Source organism: Hypomesus nipponensis, chromosome 18, assembly GCF_054491055.1.
Source record: "Hypomesus nipponensis isolate SF chromosome 18, ASM5449105v1, whole genome shotgun sequence".
Lineage (NCBI taxonomy): Eukaryota > Metazoa > Chordata > Actinopteri > Osmeriformes > Osmeridae > Hypomesus > Hypomesus nipponensis.
This window is the reverse complement of record NC_140378.1, coordinates 5,517,865-5,532,240: the sequence shown is the minus strand read 5'-3', so window position 1 is coordinate 5,532,240 and position 14,376 is coordinate 5,517,865. Positions and strand designations below refer to the sequence as shown.

At 48.8% G+C, this 14,376-nt stretch overlaps 1 protein-coding gene across 7 annotated transcripts; it reads left to right on the top strand.

Moving 5' to 3' along the window:
- Window positions 1-1,081: 1,081 nt before the first annotated feature.
- On the top strand, window positions 1,082-13,108 carry atf7a (activating transcription factor 7a). 7 transcript variants are annotated; one of them, XM_084680749.1, is made up of 12 exons: window positions 1,082-1,125; window positions 5,681-5,752; window positions 8,303-8,414; window positions 8,723-8,853; window positions 9,022-9,186; window positions 9,403-9,560; window positions 9,712-9,787; window positions 10,255-10,374; window positions 10,600-10,743; window positions 10,921-11,109; window positions 11,346-11,451; window positions 11,666-13,108. In XM_084680749.1, exons 2-12 carry the CDS (start codon window positions 5,705-5,707, stop codon window positions 11,947-11,949), a joined length of 1,533 nt encoding a protein of 510 aa, XP_084536875.1. In that variant the 5' UTR covers window positions 1,082-1,125; window positions 5,681-5,704; the 3' UTR covers window positions 11,950-13,108. The 7 variants fall into 7 exon arrangements, with proteins under 7 accessions (XP_084536875.1, XP_084536874.1, XP_084536873.1 ...); XM_084680748.1 differs by having other exon boundaries at window positions 1,084-1,125; window positions 5,546-5,752; window positions 8,303-8,399; window positions 9,022-9,174; XM_084680747.1 differs by having other exon boundaries at window positions 1,084-1,125; window positions 5,546-5,752; window positions 8,303-8,399; window positions 11,669-13,108.
- Window positions 13,109-14,376: the final 1,268 nt, after the last annotated feature.

Sequence of the window (14,376 nt, the reverse complement as noted above, 5' to 3'; positions counted from 1 at the left end):
TCCAAAGCCTCATTGTTGTCCCTTGTCCCGACACAGGACGTTCATTTCCAGTGGGACAAGAAAGGTTGAGAATTTCAGGAAGGAAACTAAAACAACACTGAAAAAGGCCCCTTTCCAACAAACCTTTAACACAGCGGTTACAATCATCCTCATTCACTGAATAATATATAGTTTTTGTTCATAAAAATGATGTAGTCAATAATTATTCTCAGATTACCCATTGATAACTTAACTACACTTAATCAAGATGGAAGACCTCTTTCAGGTAGTTTATTAGAAGTGTACTTCTCTCTCACAATAGGCCTAGACACTGGAACCAAGCCACTGGTTATACAAGACTTGATCTTAGGGACTGGATACATAATTAAAGACATAGTTTCCTTCTTGACAGGAAACCGAAATGGGAACAACACAATTTGCAAACAAAACGAATGAGCTGAGAATTCGACATCAACATGATGGGTGAACACTGGGTCTCAAGAAACGTAATCAGAAGGATCGTCAATTGGGAAGTTTCTCTGAGGCATTATGTTGCAAAGTTTACTTTCTGTTTTACATTTGTTCTGAAAATGTCGTTGTAATCTATTATTTGCCTGTTATGACTAATGCATATGAAGATCTGTTCTTGGGAATATTCAAATTAATAGACTTTGGCATTTGAAGAATATAAACATAATTTAAAAATGTAATCATGTTTAATTTGAAAGAGATTGTCAAGGGCCTGTCAAGAAGTTAGGAGTCAAATTTTCGTCCGGGGTTGTGGAATTGCGTTATTCCTATATGTTTATTGTATGCACCTTCCTGCCAAAGCAAAGTCCTTGTCTGTGCAAACTTTCATGGCGAATAAATCCCATTCTGATTCTGATTCTGACATTTTGATGTGACCCTTTATCACTACCACTATTATGTGGTCCAACTCTATTAGTGCTCCAACATTATATTATCAATAATTATTAATACTGTGCACGTTTTGTCATTTATACTGTATGTCATACTGTATTCCATACTGTATTTCACACAGACCTGAGTTTAAAAACCCTGACGTAAAACCTCGCGATGATTTGAAGAGGGGAGTGTCAAATTCCAGGAGAGAAGAGAGGAGAGAGGGAGAGAGAGGGCGCAAAGGTGAGTTTGTAAACAGTTTTTTACAGTTAAATTAACAACTAGTGTTTAATTTAGGCCAAAGAATAACAAAGTGATATGATTTGTTTGTAGAAGTTGTTTGTTAGTTTCAATATTCGGAATGTATTTTGAGAGGTGAATACTTGTCAAAAGTGCCAGTGTCGTCTCGCTCGTACTCGATTAACTACCACTGCATAGTAGGATGCTAACGAGCTTGCTAGCAAGTAATAACGTTATTTTATAAGTCATTAGGCAGCATTAAACAAATATGGATTCATGACACTAAAGAACCGTCTGACTATATCCATGCTCCTGTTGTCATTTGCTTAATTAATTATCGTTGACTACGGTTTCAAACTGCACTTGTGTGCACATTATGCTCCATACCGACAGTAGGGGCCTGTTGTTAGCGAACAAGCAGGGAAAGTTGTATTCTTTGACAGAAATCGCTTTTAGCCAATTACATTTGCTGTTGGGTTTCATTGACATGTTACTGAGCAATACAGGGTCAAGATATTGCTGATTGATATGCGTATGACCAATAGTTGTAAAGAGGGGGCGTTCTCGTACGGGAAAAGGCAGGGTCTAAATTGGCTCGTGTGCAAGAAGACATTTGACTGCTAACACAGTAGCAGACCAAGTGCAAACTTCGTAAATCAGCGTCTGGAAGTTTCAGCGGTGTCAACTTTAAACATGTACAATTTTAAAAGTAATTTAATATGCCAGTATTTTGTTGTTGTTGATATTTTCAGATAATGTATGGTACGTGTAGTCAAATCTGGACATAAAGCAGGTCTGGCAATGTGGCATTAACACACACAATTCAAACTGGTGTGGTGGATTTAAGACGGAAAGACAGTTCAATCACTGCGGATAAAACTAATGTGTATATTTTAATATAGTGAAATACCTGGAAATATACTTGTTCAAACAATTATAGTTTGCTTTGTTTTCCAAAAGTCAATTAAGAGCTGAGAATTGCAATTATTGTTATTATGTAGAAGATGCTTGTATTCAGTGGTATTTGTTTTGTCTGTTAAGTTGGAAGAGGTATCTTGAGTAATGCAATTTGAGCTCTTGAACGTCCCTCTATGCATCCCTAAGCTTGTCACCACAGTCCTTGGGAATGTAGGTCATCATTTTGGCTGGGTTGCTGTTCATTCTATCACAGCAATGTAAAAAAAATTAAAAATAAAAAAATGTCAGCAACAGAACCTACAATGAAGATATGTTTGGACGGCAACGACAAACACTTGTCATTTTTATTAGTGGAAATAGGCAGAATTACTAAATGTTGGCCTTTGATTTCATGTCATATGATCTACACATTGGACTTGGTTTTCCGAGCCAAGAATTTGATTCAAGTTCAATGGATCGCTCTCCATTGAGATGCACTGTAGCCAATTCCAGGACTTTGCTTAATCTTCGTCTGAAAACCACCCTATGTAATTGTAGCAGACCAGACACATGGTGATAAAAGCCATGACCAGATTTCCCATTAGTTCATAACTTGGAACTGGTGCGAAAAAGTTAACTGCTCTGTTGTTTGTGAGTTAGGGCAACAAACACCACTTTGGGCATTGCCTTTCACAAGCAAGTGATCCTGGATTTCATAAAAGATGGGTCCTGTTTGTCCTGCTCTCTGTCTGCTCTACATGGCTTTAGCTTTACTATTTTAGTTAGGCAGACATGTATATCGAGTTTCATTTGTTCCATTTTGCAAATATCAGGTTACCGTTGGTTACATGAATGCACATTGGCTGTTGTACACACCCAACAGCGTGACTCTCCTCATCAAAGCCCCCCAACCCCCAGATCTCCTGCACCTCACTTACAAGCCACCAAATATCCTTGATCCCCCCCATACCAATCCACGACCCTCCCATTCTCTGTCTCTCTCTCTCTTTTTTTTGTCTCTCTCTCCCTTCCTCTCCTTTGTGGGGTCTCCCCTACCCTCTGGCAACTCAAGCCTCAGATTCCATGGCCCTGGCTGCAGTGGGAGCTATTAATACGGTTTGTTTAGTCAGTTTCCTAGCAGGCCGCATCAAACACTGCAGGCCGGCGGCTGATTATAGCAGGGACTGGCTCCCCTACACCTGCTGAGTGGGAGAAATCCAAGTGAACAGCAGGACTCCGCTGGCCACTCCATTGGAGAGACTGGAACCAGGCCACCTCTGGGACGTTTCCATGTCACCTTGGATAAACGGAGGCACAAATAGATGGACGCTTTATATCAAAAAAAATATATATATATATATATATTTATTTAATCCATGACTAAAATGGAAACGTGTATGCGTTTTCATCATTGCAGGTGTAACATAACATTAGTGGTTCCAGCCTGCATCAAGGTAAATCTTAAGTCAGTCAGCTGCACCTTTAAAAGGTTCGACTCCAGACTGCTGTCAGAGAGGGTGGAATCCACTCAGTCGCTCGGGCTTCGTCTCAGCGCCAGCCTGCTAATTGATGTGTTTATGATCACTCATAAGTAAACCCCCGAGGTCTGCTTAGCCTCTCCCTCCAGATGTGGCCGGTGCCCCGGCCCCGTCCACACCCACGGTATAACGAGGTGGCGGTGGATCTCGCGTGTAGACGCACCAGCTCGCACGTCTCTGCCCAAATAGACTCAGTGGATTGGAAGCAGTGTGTGAGGGCCCTGCCTCCGGCCTGCTGGCTCTGCTCTGGAAGATCCTGTGAGGTCCTCCTCCGAGGTCTCCTAGCAGCCCGACCGCTCTGTCGGCACCAACCCTTTCTTTTATCTCCGCGGGATAGAGATTAGCCACTTACACGCAAACAAGATGCTGCGGCATCATTTTATTTTTAGAGTTTTACTTTTATTTTGTATTTTTTGCCAATAAAGAAAAAGAGCAGTGAGTGAAGATACAAAGCGTTGATCCTGTCCCCACCCCTGACCACATGATGTTCTGCTTCAAGCTTCTCCTGTGGAACTCTCCAGAAATCATGTGTCGGCACAGGGCAACTGTCGTCATCCAAGTAGAAAGAGAGGAAGGAAGGAACCGTGAGACTGCAGCGCTGGAAAACATGTAGCCACCAGCCAGCAGTATAAGTAGCCTACTCTGTGTCACTTGATTATGTTAAGAAGTGGTTTAAAAACCACAGATAAGTAAGCTTTGGTAAAACAGTGGTAGTTGCGTGCAAGGTTTTAGGCCTGCCCAGGTCCATTATCCTTTCATTAGCATCATTGCACCATTATACATAATACCAGGTGCTGTTGTTTCCAGGGGAAGAAGAGTAGCAGCCTTGTGTTGTGTTTAGGTGCTTCAGTGCCGTCTCTCGGTGGTGAGACAGAGTTGTGTAATAGTTTACCGGACGTCATCCTGAGCCAGTCGGGAGTGCTGAAACTTTAATGCTCGCCTATCCAACACCCTCCCACCCCGATGTAAATTTAATGACCAAGTTCTTTTTCTAAACATCCTGACCCATCTTCAAGTGGAACTTTGTTAAAATGAGAGGGGGGGGTGGGGAGGGAGGGAGAGAGAGAGAAACAGCTAGCGGAACAGGAGGAGGAACTAGGGAGCGAGGGGCCGACGCAACAGCAACACACAGCCGCTGCTCACAAGCAGAAGTAGTAGTGGAGCCAGTCAGGCTCAAGGAGCACAGCACCGTTTCAGCTTCTATCAGTTCAACTTCACTTTCACGAGGAAGACAAACCAAACAATGGCTCGTGCATGTGGAGCTTTTGTCAACAGCATGTGCTTCGAGAGAGGAGGTGAGAAGGGAGCGGAGGAGGGGGGAGCCCACTGACTTTGCCTACACATTTAGCCCTTTCGGTTCAGTAAGCCCATAGAGCTAGCCTAGCGATGGCAAACTGAACGCCGTTGTACTGGCCCTCAATTGGGGGATTGCGTCGCTGAGGACGTAGCCTGTCACACCGTCATGAGCACACCGCGCCAGCTGGACTGTTTCAAGCCCAGTTTGTTGGAACCAGAGTTCTGTGACTGTGATAGGGTTTCTTGTTTCTTTCTTGTCGGGCGCGAGCGTAGGGAAGTGGGTGATGAGCTATGTGGAGAGGAGAGGGTCACAGAGTGTTCTGCTGCAGATATTTGAGCTGTGGAATCAGAGATGATGGTCCTTCTGGAAGTAGGTAAAGAGGGGGGAGAGAGGGATTGGATGTATATAGAGTGGCATTCTGAGCGAGGAAAAACAGAATGGGAGGGAGGGATGGAATAAGGGGCACCGGGAGACTAGAGATGGGGGTGGTGGAGAGGTAAAGAAAGGGAGGGAGGGAGGGAGAGGTCGAGAGCGAAAGCGAGAGAGAGGGAGACGTCTTGTGCAAACGGTAGTGTCCTTCTCCTTTGCAAGCTGCACCTCATTGGCTAGCCCAGAAGCCCTCTGTGTAAAGGAAGTATCACCAGGGAAACTTCATCTCGCTGCCTGTGTGTGTGTTTTCCTCTTGGCCTAGGTTATTTTTGAATCTGCTTCCTACACCGACCGAGGCTACCAACAGCCGACAGCATCCCTGCTTTGTTGCTGCCGGGAACGGATTTCGAAAAGAAAATCCCCCACAACAATGTTCTCCTCTTCTACTCTTCCGCAGTTACACTGCAAGCTCTTTGCAAAGATGGGGGACGACCGACCTTTTGTGTGCAACGCTCCTGGCTGTGGACAGGTGAGCCCTCTCTCTTGTCTTGGGTTTCAGGTCTGCCTGTCTGTCTGCATGCGTGTACTCTTTGTGGTCGTTGAATGTCACATGTTGTGTAAACCACGTAGACACTTGTGCTTGTTAATCCTTATTGCCCCTTTTTATGGCGCAGCTTTTTTCCCCTTCGCGAGCTCAAGTTGTGTTTGGCAGTAGGTTCTTCTATCTTCATCGTCGCGTGAGGCTTCCTGGTAATAGTGTGAGGACATGAGGACTTTTCCTCCGTTTTCATCTCCACACCGTTTGGGTTCAGCCAACAAGCGGTTAACGTCGACACTTCTCGTTCCTCTCTGGTTGCACTCGTGAACAACACACTGGAGTTGAGGCGGCGGCACAGATCATACTGATAGCAGCTTGTGAGCTCGTGCTCCTCTGAAACAACAATGCTCCCGTGGTGTCGGCCAGTGACTCACAGATGAGTAATCAGGGCCCAGTTATTGTTTCAACCTGTCTCCTGAAGACAGTGTTTTGAGCCATAGAGGTGACTCAGCGAAGCTTCAGACAACACACACATGCCAGGAACATGGCTCTTTATAGGCTCTGGCTGGCAGATGAAGTAAGACTCATAACTCTAGACAAAGAAAGAAACAAAAAGGGGGATCTGAGTGTGACTACATTCGTCAGGGCTGTCTTACTAAACTGTCTGGGGTTGTGATACTGCAAATAAGATCCCATCCAGCCGACAAAAGGATAACCCCGATGAAGACCGGTTGTCGACACCTGGAAGCGTTCAACGTGATCAGACCAACTGCTGATCATCCCAAAGTGCTTTGTGACTCCCAACCCTACGTGGTTGCCTGCCCTGTCTCCTCCTCCCTCCTCTCCTGCTGAGACCAGGTGCCCGCAGTGCCGTCCTGTCCCACCCACAGAGCAACATGCATCTGGCCTCAATAATGAATGTCATGTCCTTTCTCCCTTCCCTGAACTTGTGGAGATACCGACGGGGCCCGTCTCCGCCCGTGTTGCCAGTCACGCGTTGCCTCTTCCAGCTGACTCGCGTCTGCAAACGTCACAATCTTCCCATTTATCATTTATATGGATCGCATGATTAATTTAGGGATTGGCGAAAAGGAACTGGAGAACCCGGGATGAACGCTTACCTCGTCGGCTCACCGACGGGCCGTGCTTTTGGGTTCGGCGCCGTCTGTGGCCGGGTCGCCGCGGTTGGGGGCGGGTGGAAACTGTCGGCGTGTTTGGGGTCGTAGCAGAGTGCTCGGGTTTTTTTCACCACCCTTGCGCGCTTCACGTGCCTCTCGGGTTTTTGGAGGCGGGCCCAAAAGCTTTGGTTGACAACTATGTTGTTTTCAGTGTGAAGCCATGGATTCTGCCTACAAATCCACGTTAAGCCTTCGACTACCGTGTTTATCAGTGAAATGCTTTCTCCTTTCACATGAGCTCTTTGATATTCAGACGCATTAGTCTGTGTAGGGCATGCTGGCGAAGGACTTTGAGTCGAGGCCTTCGCAGAATGCCAAGACTTGAGGTCCTGTCTGACTGTCGAGAGCCCTTTCATCAAGTTAGCAATAGCAACAAGGCATCCTAATAATAGCTGTCAATCCACTGTGTGTTAAAGCTAGACCAGGTTTCCAGTATCTGACACACCATGATATGTACTTTTAGAACAGTTCCCCCTTCCCCCGGCTGGATTGTCCAGTCTGTGAGACACAGTCGTTTGTATTGGTGATGCTGCTGCCGGTCGCTCGGTCAAAAAATAAGCGGACACTTGGCTATGTTTCCACGGCGCTCTCTCACGACTGAACTTGTAACTGTGACACGGCGACCAGAAATAGGCAGCGAGAGACGACGGCTGCAAAGGCCTCAGCCCTGCAAAGGCCTCAGCCCTGCAAAGGCCTCAGCCCTGCAAAGGCCTCAGCCCTGCAAAGGCCTCAGCCCTGCAAAGGCCTCAGCCCTGCAAAGGCCTCAGCCCTGCAAAGGCCTCAGCCCTGCAAAGGCTTCAGCTTTGGCTCGTCCTCCTACGTGTCCTCACCTCCACTTTTCCGACACACATTCTAATGAGGGGGAGGGGAGGGGAGGGGAGGGGAGGGGAGGGGAGGGGAGGGGAGGGGAGGGAGGGAGGGAGGGAGGGGGGGAGGGGGGGGGGAGGGGAGGGGAGGGGAGGGAGGGAGGGAGGGAGGGGGGAGGGAGGGGGGAGGGAGGAGGGGGAGGGAGGGAGGGGGGAGGGAGGGGAGGGAGGGAGGGAGGGAGGGAGGGAGGGGGGGGAGGGAGGGGAGGGAGGGGGAGGGAAGGGGGGGGAGGGAGGGGGAGGGGAGGGAGGGGGAGGGAAGGGGGGGGGAGGGAGGGAGGGAGGGAGGGGGAGGGGAGGGAGGGGAGGGAAGGGGGAGGGAGGGAGGGAGGGAAGGGGGGCGGGGGTGCAAACCGATATCGAGGTGAAGGTTCGCGTTTGTCCCCCGAGTCTCCAGGCTGAGAAGACGATCACCTTGATGTTCCTGTGCTCCTCTCTTACACCCCATCCCTTCTCTCATCCCCCCCTCTCTGTCCTCCATCTTCCTCTCGTTCTAGAGGTTTACCAATGAGGACCACCTGGCCGTGCACAAGCACAAGCACGAGATGACACTCAAATTCGGCCCTGCCAGGACAGACTCTGTCATCATCGCAGGTACTTTGTCTCCCAGTGAGTTAAGAATATTCAACTTCTACTCTTTCTATCATTCGGGGGTCGCTGTAACGGGGGGGGGAAGTGTTCTGTCATGCCATTTCAGTGGAGTTACGCTGAAGGTGCCGTCCGGCTGATGATGATAACGTTCTCTGAAGATGAATTTCCTGTGAACACAGTCAAGTGTGAATTGGACTTGTGTCAAACTGACATGCCCACAGACTGTTGCATGAGGTCATTACCAGGTGTGAAAATGGGCTGAAACGCGTCTTTCAAAAAAGGATATTTCTGTTTCCCTCTCTCTCTCTCTCTTTCTACCCTGACAGACCAGACACCTACTCCCACGCGCTTCCTGAAAAACTGTGAAGAGGTGGGCCTGTTCAACGAAATTGCCAGTTCCTTTGAGCAGGAGTTCCGCAAGGCCCAAGAGGATGACGACAAGAGGGCCAAGAACCCTGTGAGCAATGAGACGAGGGGATGGATGGAGAGGCATGGGGTTTTTACGTGTGTGTGATGCAGCTTCTGGACCCAGCTCTTCGAAGCGTACTGTCCTGTGCACATTGCCTCATCCATGCTTTGTCCTTTCTCCCTCTTCCATGCCGGTCTCTCCCCCCCTGGACTCCAGCTCCCAGCTCCCCACTCCGTGGCCCTGGACATGAGCCTGCAGACGCCGTCTGATGTTAAGGTGAAGGAGGAGGAGCCTGTGGAGGTGGACTCCTCCCCCCCGGGCAGCCCAGACTCCATGTCCAGCATGTCGGACAGCAACAGGGAGTCCCTGGTGAGAGGAAAGGTAGGGGTGGGGGTGGGTAGGGGGGTGTAAGATAGGGACATGGTCACACAGACTCGATTTGGGTTCAACAGCTGTTTACATGCTAACGCAATCCAATAGCTTAGTTTTGAAGCAAACTGTTACATATGTTGTATTAAGTTTTCCTTCAAGAGATTCCAAGGACAAATGTGGCAAATTCACGAATTGAGTCCCGTGTCCCCCTGCGTGTTCCCCCAGGACACGCCCCCGCGGCCCGCCGTCAGCTCGGCGCCCACCCCCACCATCGTGCGTCCCGGCTCGCTGCCCCTCCACCTGGGCTTCGACGCCCTGCAGCCCACCATGCCCTCGCCCACCTCGGTCATCACTCCCACGCCCCCCTCCAATCGCACCCTAGGGTGAGTCGACCGGGGCGACGAGGGGGCTGGGAAGTGGACGAACCCTGTGCAGGCCCTAGGGGCTGATCGTCAGGATCGGCGCGGCGCGGCGCCCACTGTCTCCATGGCGATGTTGTCACCCATAGCCCTGCTCTGCTCCTTGTGCCTCCAGATCTCCCACCAGTCACTATCCCATGATGATGCACCTCCCCAACGTCCTCCCCGGGCCCGTCCCCTCCGTCATATCCGTAAGTGAGGAGTTGCCTCTTCAGGCGCGTGCCTTGTATCTTGAATTACAGTTCACCTCAGGACGCCAGCAGAGTCGGGAGAGTGAGCTTCAACATTGAAAGAGGAACCACGCACCCCAGTTTCAGCCTTTTTTCACATTTCCATCAACCTCTCTGGTGAAAAGTTGTTGTGGGTGGGGATTTTTCATGAATATTTATTTCCAGTCATCCCACACAGCTCGACGTCGAGGCTCATGAACATTTCTTCATCGGTTTAGAACCACAAGGCACAAACAAGGGCTGGGATTTGCCACAAAATGTTTGTCTGAATCCAAACCACAGTTGCTAAGTTTAGCCGTTTAACCTTAGGGGTTTACCTTCCAAAACCAGGTTTTGTTGTTGAGTTACTCTCACAACAAGCCGTGTGTCCCTCCGCCCACACCAGTGACAGCTGCAGTTGTTACGAGTCCTGTGTGTCTTGTCTGTAGCTGGCCCGACCCATGTCTATGGTGCCCAACATTCCCGGGATCCCTGGCCCTCCCCTGGGGGGCAACAGTAGCGGCTCAAACTCTCCCTCTGGCTACAACATGCACCTAGAGGCCAAGATGGTGAGCAACGGATGAGCTCTCTGTCTCTCTCTATTCTACCGTCTTTCTCTCTCTCTCCCTCTCCTTTTTTTTATAGCCTTGCTCTGTGTCTATCTGCGTCATTTGTTATCATTTTTTCTCTCCCTTTTCTCTTTCCCTGAGTTTCCCACTGGCTGAACACTCTGTGTTTGTACGTGTGTTGTATGGGTTGTTGATGTTGTCCTCTGGTTGGTGTCTGTCCTGCAGAGGCTGAAGGCTGCGCTGGCCCACCAGTCAGGTCACAGTCTGGGGGGCATGGCTCTGGGCCACAGTCCCATGGTGCCCCAGAGAGCCGAGCAGAGCCAGCTGCTGGTGCAGCACCCGGACGCACCCTCCCCCGCACAGCCCCAGGTAACGCACACACACACACACACACACACTGACGCACAAGGCGCTCTTGCAAGGTCGCCTTCTAAAGTTCAGCTCAGCTCAACTCAGTCAACTGCACTCGTCGGATTTCATAACTCAAGCGTCTCCACCGCCCCTCTCCCTCCCCCACCGCCCCTCTCCCCCCCCCCCTGCCCTCAGGTGTCTCCCGCCCAGCCCACCGGTGGGCGGCGGCGGCGGACAGCGGAGGACGATCCAGACGAGCGGAGGCAGCGCTTCCTGGAGAGGAACCGGGCAGCCGCCTCTCGCTGCCGGCAGAAACGCAAAGTGTGGGTGAACTCCCTGGAGAAGAAGGCAGAGGAGCTCAACTCCATGAACGTTTCCCTCTCGGTGAGTGCGTGTGTGTGTGTGCGCGTGCGTGCCTGTAGTGTCTATAAATACTGTTCATCGGCCTCAAACCATGACACCTACTCGTCCCAGGCTATATTGAACAGTTTGGATCAAATGCACCGTTGTATGATTTCTCAGTATTGACATGGTTGGTCTTTGCTAACGCGCATATGACCTTTCCCTCCCCCCCCCCCTCTCTCCACACACACACACACACACACACTCTCCACCCTCAGAATGAAGTGTCTCTGTTGCGGAACGAGGTGGCTCACCTCAAGCAGTTGCTGCTGGCCCACAAGGACTGCCCTGTTACCACCCTACAGAAGAAGACTGCCTATCTAGGTGAGCTTACCACCCAGGGCCCCACGTGGTGAAACGTAGCAAAACAGCAGGCCCTTTCATCGATTTGATTGAATTACATTTTTTTTATTGATTTGTTTGTGATGGCTAAGTGGTTAGTTGGGGGGAAAACAGAGTTGGGTTGGTGGGTTGGTTGAAATACAGAGAAGACGGTGTGGGTGTTTAACCCTCTCCTGCCCCCCTGTCTGTGGCACAGCAGCGGAGGACAGCATGAAAGACTCGTCAGAGCCCACGGGCTCGCCCGCCCCCGTCATCCAGCACAGCTCCCTGGCCCTCAGCCCCTCGGCCGGCCCCAACGGGATGAGCGCGCGGGCGGCAGCCGAGGCCGTGGCCATGTCTGTGCTGACAGGGATGGGCCAGCACCCTCATCAGCATCAGCACCCTCACCAGCACCCTCACCAGCACCAGCACCGGCACCAGCAGCGGGGGGAGAGCTCGCACGTCATCATGGCCACACAGTCTCAGTCGGCCGCCCGATGATGAGCAAGCCCACAGGCCAGGACTAGGCACACACACACACACACACACGGAACACCACCCATAAAGACAGGAGAGGAGTTGGAGCTCACTCCAGACAGACAAAGTCACCCCCTTAGAAAGGAATACATACAAATAAAAAATCAAGGCCTTCTCTCGGCCCCATTTGCTGTGACGCCATTTTGCTCTGGCCTGGAGCTGCAGCAGCGTGCTGGGACAGAGAGCTTCCTGTTCACTCTGCCATAGACTACAGGGGCTGGACTCCAACCCCCATCACCCCCCACTCCTTCAACGCTGCCCACCGACACCCCTCTGACCCTCAGCCTCAGTCCGGCTTAGCTTCTCTGGGGTGTTGGACGGCCTTTTTCCTTCTGAGTGTACTGTGGTGGTGAGCTCTGCACCTGGACTTCTTCTGGGCACCTCTCACAGCTGTGGTCATGGCAGCGCACGTACAGACACATGCTCCGCGTGGGAACGTGTCGGTCATGTGAGTTCTTCATACCAAACACGGAGTGGCCGAGTCAGCCGTTTTGGAGTGAACGGTGCCTTGCTCTCGCAAACTTTGGGATACATTTTAATATCTAGCATATGCTCACTCTCTCAGATGATGCAGGGGGCTCCAAAGACGCAATAACAGTTTTTTTTTTTTTGCTATGTTGAACTGTCGAGATGATTGAGTTTGAAATGTTACCTTTTGTAAGTCGTTCCACCACTAGGTAAGACGCCATTCACCGAAAGCTTACCTCATCTATACTCTTTTTATGATACGTTTTATAAATGACGAGAGTGAATCCGAACCTCGCTGTGCGCTGAATCACAATCTGATACACTAAGATCTCGTTTGTTAGCTTGGTTTGCATGAGAGTTGCCGTGTTCCTGTGCAGCTTCCTCACAGTTAATTGGCACATCTTTTCCCCTTCCCTTTATGAAATCCAAGCTGGCGAAATGCGCTGCTGATGTCTCGACTTTCGTGGGATAGAGGATGGTACTTCAAAAGAGATTCTGTATTCATCTCTACAGCTGCTTCGCCTGTGCTGCTTTGTGGAGTGTAATAAGTCGTGTTGCCTTTTAGCTCTGTACAAATTACTGTTCAAAACAAGCCATAACAACCGGCACTGACGAATTACAATCTCGAAATGCCCAAAGATCCAATGATTTTGGGTGGGGGGGTGGAGATGGGGATGGGGTGGGGCTCAGCTGAGTCTCACAGTGACACTTTGTCTGATCTGCACACTCACACACTAAATGTTTGAGAACATATTTGCCTTACAAATCACATTGGTGCCTCTACTATCTCCCTCAAGTATGATTTGGGTTTTAAATTGCCATGGAAAAAAAAGGTCTCTGTGTCTTACAACCAAATTCAGACAGTATACTTTTGGATTTCAAACCATTAGCAATATGAGCATTGTTATGATTAGGAACAGAGTCTTTGTTCATGTCAGCGTTTTGTGATTCAGTACTTTGACTGCCATCTAATGGAAATACATGCAAACAACATTAGACGCTGAGCGTTGAAAAAAAACCCTAAAAACTCCAATAGCAGTCACTAAACTGAATAAATTATTCAGGAATCCCCATTTTAACAAGATTTGATTTTTTTTTTTTTTTTAATTTGGGGGGGGGGGATTTATGAAGCCTGAACAAGGTATATGCTTTTGTTTCTGGTATCTTTATGTATCTGTCTTCTCTTTACAGTAAAATGTGTTTCTATATTCCTGCAGAAATATTATGGCTTCAGACCATAAATGGAAGGGCATGTCTTGATGCACTAAAATATGCAAGTTTATGATTTTGTGTTATTATGCAGCCTTTTATTTTTCCTCATCTTGTCTCTTTCAGGGGCACAGACTGCTCAACCATGTCTTGTTTATATACTATAGACATAATATAAATTGCTCAATTACTATTTGACTCACACGTCTCACATGACTGAACCTTTTCTCCGACAGTCCCAATGGTGACCTGGCATTGTGTTAGCATTCTGAGCTAGCACTAGCACTTGGCTGCCAATCCTTAATAGACTTGTTCCAATGAAATGGAACAACAGACTATATTCATCTTTTACGTTAGTAATTGTCGTCTGCACTTTTTATTTCAAACGTTTTCTGTAATGCGTGCTATTGTCAGGACTATACCAAATCCCTGGCATAAGGTCTCTTATATCGTTGTGTTGTAATGATGACATATAGAAATGAATCTGTGTTAGATATCCATTTCTTTTTTAAATAATTATGTAAGTCCTGTCTGACTTATTGTATCCCTGTTATTGCATAGAAATTTAATTGTCTATGGATTGTCCATAGCGTAAAAACAAACAAGTAACTTATTATTGAATTGGTCTTATTGCAATCACAATTGTATATTTTTCTAACATTTTGAACATTGATAAAAGTAACAGAACTGAATCAGAAAACAAGTTTAAAAACA